General features: G+C 62.8%; 1 protein-coding gene across 1 annotated transcript; it reads left to right on the forward strand.

Annotated features, from left to right (window-relative positions):
- Positions 1-2,076: 2,076 nt before the first annotated feature.
- LOC128783393 (docking protein 2-like) lies at positions 2,077-9,033 on the forward strand (the record flags this gene model as incomplete). Its single annotated transcript, XM_053934033.1, has 3 exons — positions 2,077-3,145; positions 7,673-7,954; positions 8,916-9,033. Coding segments are annotated over exons 1-3 (463 nt in total), but the record flags the coding sequence as incomplete, so codon positions are not given.
- Between the last annotated feature and the right edge of the window lie 549 nt (positions 9,034-9,582).

Below are 9,582 nucleotides of genomic sequence, written 5' to 3' on the forward strand. Positions count from 1 at the left end.
GGAAATGACCCCAAACCCGGCTGGGAAAGGAACAGAACCCGGCTGGGAAAGGAACAGAACTGGACTGGGAAACGACCCCAAACCCGGCTGGGAATGATCCCAAATCCAGCTGGGAAATGATCCCAAATCCAGCTGGGAAATGAACAGAACCGAGCGGGGAAACGACCCCAAACCCGGCTGGGAAACAACCCCAAACCCGGCTGGGAAAGGAACCCAAACCCGGCTGGGAAAGATCCCAAATCCAGCTGGGAAATGAACCCGAACCCGGCTGGGAAAGATCCCAAATCCAGCTGGGAAACGACCCCAAACCCGGCTGGGAAAGGAACAGAACCGGGCCGGGACAGGACCCGAGCGGGCCGGGAACGCCGAGGATCCCTCAGGACCCGGCCCGGATCGGGCAGCGCAGCCCCGGTGACAGCGGCAGTGCCGGCGCTGCCAGCCGGGACCGGCCGCCGCTCCCAGAGGCAGCGCCGTGATCCGAGCGGGCTCCGAGCGAGCTCCTCCCGCAGCTCCCGCACCGGGAGCGCCGAGCACCGCACGGGGAGCGCAGGGACCGGGCGGCGACACGGCGGGGACACGGCGGGGACACGGCGGGGCCAGCGGGCCGCGCGGGAGGGGGGGCGGGGAGCGCGGCCTGCGCGCACGGGCCCGGCCGGGCCTGGCCGTGCGGGGCTCGGCCTCGCGGGCCGCGGGGGCGGCGCGGGGGGGACCGGGAGGGCGGCGGGCGGGCCCGGGCGAGCCCCTTGCGGCGGCCGGAGCTCACCTGCACATGATCCGCCATCTTGCCCCATTCATGCTCCGCTCGCGCCTCCGCCCCCGCCTGCGCCGGGCCCGGCGCCACCGCGTCCCCTCAGCGCCGCCCGCCCGCACCGCGCCTGCGCCCGCGCCCAGGCCACGCCCCCTCCCGCGCCTGCGCCGCCAACAACACCGCGCGCTAAGCCACGCCCACCGCGCGCGTCCCGGCGGGGCCACGGGAGGCTTGGCCACGCCTTCCACCCCCCCCCACCGTGCGCGCGCGGCGCGCCGCGTCTGACGTCACGGCGGCGGCGCGGCGCGCGCGGGGAGGAGGGAGGGGCGCGAGCCGGGGTTTGTTGACACGGCCTTAAAGGGGCCGCGCACCCCGGGGACAGCGAGGGGACAGCGAGGGGAGACAGAGGGGACAGAGAGGGGACAGCGAGGGGACAGCGAGGGGACAGAGAGGGGAGACAGAGGGGACAGCGAGGGGACAGCAGGGACAGCACTGTGAGCACTGGCACCGGCACGACCAGTGCTCCCAGTGCTCCCAGTGCCACCAGTGTCCCCAGTGCCACCAGTGCTCCCAGAGCTCCCAGTGCCACCAGTGCTCCCAGTGCCACCAGTGCTCCCAGAGCTCCCAGAGCTCCCAGTGCTCCCAGTGCTCCCAGTGCTCCCAGTGCCACCAGTGCCCCCAGTGCTCCCAGTGCCACCAGTGCTCCCAGTGCTCCCAGTGTCCCCAGTGCCACCAGTGCTCCCAGTGCTCCCAGTGCTCCCAGTGCTCCCAGTGCCACCAGTGCCCCCAGTGCTCCCAGTGCCACCAGTGCTCCCAGTGCTCCCAGTGTCCCCAGTGCCACCAGTGCTCCCAGTGCTCCCAGTGCTCCCAGTGCCACCAGTGCCACCAGTGCTCCCAGTGTCCCCAGTGTCCCCAGTGTCCTATTCCCAGTGTCCTGTTCCCAGTGCTCCCAGTGCCCGGTGCCTGTCACAGGGCCGTGTCCGGCCGTGCCACACCCACAGTGCCACACCCATGCATCTGGCAGTGCCACACCCACCTGTCACCAGTGCCACACCCATGCATCTGCCAGTGCCACACCCACTTGTCCAGCAGTGCCACACCCAGCTCTTCCCAGTGCCACACCCACCGTGCCACACCCACCGTGCCACACCCACCGCGCCACACCCAGCTGTTCCCAGTGCCACGCCCAGCTGTTCCCGGTGCCACACCCACCGTGCCACACCCACCGCGGCACCCACGTGTCCCGTGGGGACCCGCAGGAAGCGGCGGCGCGCGCAGGAAGCGGCAGAGCCCGGGCTGAGCGCGGCACGGGCGGGGCCCGGCCCGGGGACACCGCGGGGGGACACGGCCCCCCGGGACCCCCGGGACCCCCGGACACCGCGGACACCGCGGACACGCCGGACACTGCGGACACTCAGGGCACTCCGGACACCGCGGACACTGCGGACACTCGGAGCACTGAGCACACTCAGGGCACTCTGGACACACCGGACACTCAGGAATATTCAGGACAATCGGGACACTGCGGACACTGCGGACACTCCGGACACGCCGGACACTGTGGACACTGTGGACACTCGGGCCACTGAGGACACTCAGGAATATTCAGGACAATCGGGACACTGCGGACACTGCGGACACTCCGGACACGCCGGACACTGTGGACACTGTGGACACTCGGGCCACTGAGGACACTCAGGAGTATTCAGGACAATCGGGACACTGCGGACACTGCGGACACTCCGGACACGCCGGACACTGTGGACACTCGGGCCACTGAGGACACTCAGGAGTATTCAGGACAATCGGGACACTGCGGACACTGCGGACACTCGGGACGCTCGGGACACTGAGGATACACTGGACACTCCGGACAGGCTGGACACTCGGGACACTGAGGACACTGAGGACGCTCCGGACACTGCGGACACTGCGGACACTCGGACACTGCGGCCAGACCGGACACTTGGACACTCAGACACTTGGACACTCAGACACTCGGACACTGGGACACTGGGACACTCGGACACTGGGACACTCGGACACTGGGACACTCGGACACTCGGACACTGGGACACTGGGACACTGGGACACTGGGACACTCGGACACTGGGACACTCGGACACTGCAGACACTCGGACACTGGGACACTGGGACACTGGGACACTGGGACACTCGGACACTGGGACACTCGGACACTCGGACACTGGGACACTCGGACACTGGGACATTGGGACACTCGGACACTGGGACACTCGGACACTGGGACACTCGGACACTCGGACACTGGGACACTCGGACACTGGGACACTGCGGCCGGGCCGGCAGGCGGCCATGGAGGAGGCGGTGGTGAAGCAGGGCGGGCTGTACCTGCAGCTGCAGCAAACCTTCGGCAAGGTCAGCGCGGCCGGCGGGAATGGGGTCCTGCGGGAACGGGGGGAACCCCACGGGAATGGGGGGAACCCCACGGGAATGGGGGGAATCCTACAGGAATGGGGTCCTGCGGGAACGGGGGGAACCCCACGGGAATGGGGGGAATCCCACGGGAATGGGGGGAATCCCACGGGAATGGGGGGAATCCTACAGGAATGGGGTCCTGCGGGAACGGGGGGAATCCCACGGGAATGGGGGGAACCCCATGGGAATGGGGGGAACCCCACGGGAATGGGGTGAATCCCATGGGAATGGGGTGAATCCCACAGCAGTGGGGTGAATCCTACAGGAAAGGAGTGAATCCTGTAGGAATGGGGTGAATCCCATGGGAATGGGGTGAACCCCACGGGAATGGGGTGATCCCACCTGTTGATGCTCAGCTGTCCCTCAGCCACCGCGGGGGGCCAGGAGGTGCTGGGGACACTTTGTAGAGGCCCCCCAAGACAGGCTCTGCAGAGTTAGGGGGTGACAGATGTGACCCCAAAGCCACATTTGGGGACAAAAACAACCCTCAAAGCTGGGGGGTGAGAGATGTCACCCCCAGAGCCAACTTTGGGAACAGCTCCAGCGGGGGGTGACAGCTACAGGCCCCAAAGCCACATCTGGAGACAGTGATGGGTGCAGGCCCCAAATCCACATTTGGGGACAGTGAGGGCTGCAGGCCCCAAATCCACGTTTAGGTACAGTGATGGCTGCAGGCCCCAAATCCATATTTAGGGACAGTGATGGCTGCAGGCCCCAAATCCACATTTGGGGACAGTGACAGCTGCAGGACCCAAATCCACATTTGGGGACAGTGATGGCTGCAGGCCCCAAATCCACATTTGGGGACAGTGACGGCTGCAGGCCCCAAATCCACATTTGGGGACAGTAACGGCTGCAGGCCCCAAATCCACATTTGGGGACAGTAACGGCTGCAGGCCCCAAATCCACATTTAGGGACAGTGACGGCTACAGGCCCCAAATCCGTATTTAGGAACAGTGACGGCTGCAGGCCCCAAATCCATATTTAGGGACAGTGAGGGCTGCAGGCCCCAAATCCATATTTAGGGACAGTGAGGGCTGCAGGCCCCAATTCCACATTTGGGGACAGTGATGGGTGCAGGCCCCAATTCCACATTTGGGGACAGTGATGGGTGCAGGCCCCAAATCCATATTTAGGGACAGTGACGGCTGCAGGCCCCAAATCCACATTTGGGGACAGTAACGGCTGCAGGCCCCAAATCCACATTTAGGGACAGTGACGGCTACAGGCCCCAAATCCATATTTAGGGACAGTGAGGGCTGCAGGCCCCAAATCCATATTTAGGGACAGTGAGGGCTGCAGGCCCCAAATCCATATTTAGGGACAGTGAGGGCTGCAGGCCCCAATTCCACATTTGGGGACAGTGATGGGTGCAGGCCCCAATTCCACATTTGGGGACAGTGATGGGTGCAGGCCCCAAATCCATATTTAGGGACAGTGAGGGCTGCAGGCCCCAAATCCACATTTGGGGACAGTGATGGGTGCAGGCCCCAATTCCACATTTGGGGACAGTGATGGGTGCAGGCCCCAATTCCACATTTGGGGACAGTGATGGGTGCAGGCCCCAAATCCACATTTAGGGACAGTGAGGGCTGCAGGCCCCAAATCCACATTTGGGGACAGTGATGGCTGCAGGCCCCAAATCCACATTTAGGGACAGTAACGGCTGCAGGCCCCAAATCCACATTTAGGAACAGTGACGGCTGCAGGCCCCAAATCCGTATTTAGGAACAGTGACGGCTGCAGGCCCCAAATCCACATTTAGGAACAGTGACGGCTGCAGGCCCCAAATCCATATTTAGGGACAGTGAGGGCTGCAGGCCCCAAATCCATATTTAGGGACAGTGAGGGCTGCAGGCCCCAAATCCACATTTGGGGACAGTGATGGCTGCAGGCCCCAATTCCACATTTGGGGACAGTGATGGGTGCAGGCCCCAATTCCACATTTGGGGACAGTGATGGGTGCAGGCCCCAAATCCACATTTGGGGACAGTGATGGCTGCAGGCCCCAAAGCCACATTTGGGGACAGTGATGGCTGCAGGCCCCAAATCCATATTTAGGGACAGTGATGGGTGCAGGCCCCAATTCCACATTTGGGGACAGTGATGGGTGCAGGCCCCAATTCCACATTTGGGGACAGTGATGGCTGCAGGCCCCAAATCCATATTTAGGGACAGTGAGGGCTGCAGGCCCCAAATCCACATTTGGGGACAGTGAGGGCTGCAGGCCCCAAATCCGTATTTGGGGACAGTGATGGCTGCAGGCCCCAAATCCACATTTGGGGACAGTGAGGGCTGCAGGCCCCAAAGCCGCGCGCGGTTTCCGCTGCCGATAAAGGCCGCGGTTGGGCAATGGCTGCGAGGGGAAGGAGCTGTGGGGCCTCCCCTGCCCCTCTCCCTTCTCTTCCTCCCCACAGATCCCATCCCCGGGGGATCCGCGCGGGATCCCAAAAGGGGATCCCAAAAGGGGATCCCAAAATCCCATCCCGGGCACAGGGAGCCGTGGGTCCGGGGGGGGGATGTGCCGGTTTTGGGGCCACTTCCCCGCCTCCACTTCCCCTCTGCCCTGGGGCCTCCCGCGCTCCCCGAGCCCGGAACTGCTGCTGCTTTTGGGGCAGAGCTGGAGAGACAAAAATTGGGGTTTTTTTTTTTTAGGGAAAACGGGAGGAAGAAGGAGCTGGAAGTTGCTCACGGATTGTGGGGGAATGGGGTGGGTGAGGTTGGGGTGCTGGGAAGGCCTTGCTGCGTGTCAGGGGTGTTTACCCAGGGATTTAAATCCCAATTTATGTCACCCCCACCTTCAGCCAGACCCTGCAGGGCTTTGTCCTGCCTCAGGTGGTGCCGAGCATGATCCCAAGGGGATAAAAACTCCTGGGAAGGTAAAAACGCCAGGGAAGGTAAAAATCCCCGGAGAGGCGAAAACTCATGGGTGAAAACCCCAAGAAAGTTAAAACCCTTCTGGAAAGGTAAAAAGCCCTGGAAAGATAAAAAGTCCTGGAAAGGTAAAAACCCCATGGAAGGTAAAAATTCCTGGGAAGGTAAAAATTCCTGGAGAGATGAAAACTCATGGGAAGGTAAAAACCCCAGGAAACTTAAAAACCCTGGGAAGGTAAAAACTCCTGGAGAAATAAAAGGTCCTGGAAAGGTAAAAACTCCTGGGAAGGTAAAAATTCCTGGAGAGATGAATACTATTGGGAAGGTAAAAACCCCTGGGAAGGTAAAAATTCCTGGAGAGGTAAAAATTTTGGGGAAAGTAAAAATTCCTGGGAAGGTAAAAAAAAAAAAACTTGGGAAGGTAAAACCCTTCTGGAGAGGTGAAAACTCCTGGAGAGGTAAAACCCTTCTGGAAAGATAAAAACCCTTTTGGGAAGATCGAAAACCCAGGGAAGGCCGAACCCTGTTGGGAAGGCCGAACACTTTGGGAAGGCCAAACCTTTTGGGAAAGCTGAACCTTTTGGGAAGGCCAAACCTTTTGGGAAGGCTGAACCCTTTGGGAAGGACAAACCCTTTGGGAAGCTCAAAACCCCAGGGAAGGCTGAACCTTTTGGGAAGGACAAACCCTTTGGGAAGGACAAACCCTTTTGGGAAGGTAAAAATCCCAGGGAAGGCTGAGCCTTTTTGGGAAGGCTGAACCTTTTGGGAAGGCCGAACCCTTTGGGAAGGCCAAACCCTTTGGGAAAGCTGAACACTTTTGGGAAGGCCGAGCCTTTTGGGAATGCCGAACCCTTTGGGAAGGCCGAACCCTTTGGGAATGCTGAACCCTGTTGGGAAGGCCGAGCCCTTTGGGAAGGACAAGCCCTTTGGGAAGGCTGAGCCCTTTGGGAAGGTCAAAACCCCAGGGAAGGCCGAACCCTGTTGGGAATGCCGAGCCCTTTGGGAATGCCAAACCCTTTGGGAATGCTGAGCCCTTTGGGAAGGCTGAACCCTTTGGGAATGCCGAGCCCTTTGGGAATGCCGAACCCTTTGGGAATGCCGAGCCCTTTGGGAATGCTGAGCCCTTTGGGAAAGCCGAGCCCTTTGGGAATGCCAAACCCTTTGGGAATGCCGAGCCCTTTGGGAATGCCAAACCCTTTGGGAATGCTGAGCCCTTTGGGAAGGCTGAACCCTTTGGGAATGCCGAGCCCTTTGGGAATGCCAAACCCTTTGGGAATGCTGAGCCCTTTGGGAAGGCTGAACCCTTTGGGAATGCCGAACCCTTTGGGAATGCCGAGCCCTTTGGGAAAGCCGAACCCTTTGGGAAAGCCGAACCCTTTGGGAATGCCGAACCCTTTGGGAAGGCCGAGCCCTTTGGGAAGGACAAACCTTTTGGGAAGGCCGAACACTTTGGGAAGGCCGAGCCCTTTGGGAAGGCCGAGCCCTTTGGGAAGGCCGAGCCCTTTGGGAAGGCCGAGCCCTTTGGGAAGGCCGAACCCTTTGGGAAAGCCGAGCCCTTTGGGAAGGCCGACGCGCCGGTTGTCGCCCGGCAGAAGTGGAAGAAGTTCTGGGCCGTGCTGTACCGGGAGAGCTCCTGCTCCACGGCGCGCCTGGAGCTGCTGGAGGGCCCCGAGCGGGCGCGCAAGGCCGAGGGCGGCCGGCGCCTGGTCCGGCTCAGCGACTGCGTCCACGTGGCCGAGGCGGGCGGCGACGCCGCCTGCCCCAAGGACACCGTCCCCTTCCTGCTGGAGACCACCGAGCGCCGCTTCCTGCTGGCCGCCGACGGCGCCGAGGCGGCCGAATGGATCCGGCGGCTGTGCGAGCTGGCGTTCCCGGTACGCGCCGGGAGGTGGGATCCACCGGGGTGGGTGGGATCCACCGGGGTGGGTGGGATCCAACGGGATGGGTGGGATCCACCGGGATGGATGGGATCCACCGGGGTGGGTGGGATCCACCAGGGTGGGTGGGATCCACTGGGGTGGGTGGGATCCACCGGGGTGAGTGGGATCCACCGGGATGGGTGGGATCCACCGGGATGGGTGGGATCCAACGGGGTGGGTGGGATCCACCGGGGTGGGTGGGATCCAGCGGGGTGGGTGGGATCCAATGGGATGGATGGGATCCACCGGGGTGGGTGGGATCCACCGGGGTGGGTGGGATCCAGCGGGGTGGGTGGGATCCAATGGGATGGATGGGATCCACCGGGGTGGGTGGGATCCACCGGGATGGGTGGGATCCACCGGGGTGGGTGGGATCCACCGGGATGGATGGGATCCAACGGGATGGATGGGATCCACCGGGGTGGGTGGGATCCACCGGGATGGGTGGGATCCACCGGGGTGGGTGGGATCCACCGGGGTGGGTGGGATCCAATGGGATGGGTGGGATCCACCGGGATGGGTGGGATCCACCGGGGTGGGTGGGATCCACCGGGGTGAGTGGGATCCACCAGGATGGGTGGGATCCACCGGGATGGGTGGGATCCAACGGGGTGGGTGGGATCCACCGGGGTGGGTGGGATCCAACGGGATGGATGGGATCCACCGGGATGGGTGGGATCTACTGGGATGTGTGGGATTCAAACAGGATGGGGGGATCCACCGGGATGGGTGGGATCCAATAGGATGGATGGGATCCACCAGGACAGGGGATCCATGGGGATGGGTGGGATCCAATAGGATGGGTGGGATCCACTGGGGTGGGTGGGATCCACCAAGATGGGTGGGATCCATTGGGATGGATGGGATCCACTGGGATGGGTGGGAGCCCTCACCTGCCGCTCTTCCCCCGGGGCAGAGGAGCCGGGAGGAGCCGGGAGCGGCCAAGGAGGGCGCGGAGGGCGAGCTCTCCATGGAGGAGAATTCCCTGTACAGCTCGCGGGGCAAAGGTGGGAGCGGGGCCGGGGCTCCGCGGGGTGGGCAAATCTCCTCCCCAGAAGCCTCTTCCTGTTTGCGGGGCCGGCTCGGCCGCGCTATCAGCAGCGGTCGTCCTGTCCGGCCCTTATCGGCCGGACACGGCTGGCCTGGCTGGAGGGGTCATCCGCGGCCCTTCTGCCGTGTGTCCAGTGCTGTGTCCATCCCAGCTGGCCTGGAGCCACGTGTCCTGGCGTGGGGGTCACTCTGCGGGGTGGGACACGTGTCCAGTGTCCACCATGTCCATCCCAGCTGGCCTGGAGCAGGCTGTCCTGGCGTGGGGGTCACTCACAGCCCTTCTCCAGGGTGGGACACGTGTCCAGTGTCCACCATGTCCATCTCTGCTGGCCTGGAGCCACGTGTCCTGGCGTGGGGGTCACTCTGTGGGGTGGGACACATGTCCAGTGCTGTGTCCATCCCAGCTGGCCTGGAGCAGGCTGTCCTGGCGTGGGGGTCACTCTGCGGGGTGGGACACGTGTCCAGTGTCCACCATGTCCATCCCAGCTGGCCTGGAGCAGGCTGTCCTGGCGTGGGGGTCACTCTGCGGGGTG

The sequence above is a fragment of the Vidua chalybeata genome, unplaced genomic scaffold (genome assembly GCF_026979565.1).
Source record: "Vidua chalybeata isolate OUT-0048 unplaced genomic scaffold, bVidCha1 merged haplotype scaffold_300_ctg1, whole genome shotgun sequence".
NCBI classification, from domain to species: Eukaryota; Metazoa; Chordata; class Aves; order Passeriformes; family Viduidae; genus Vidua; species Vidua chalybeata.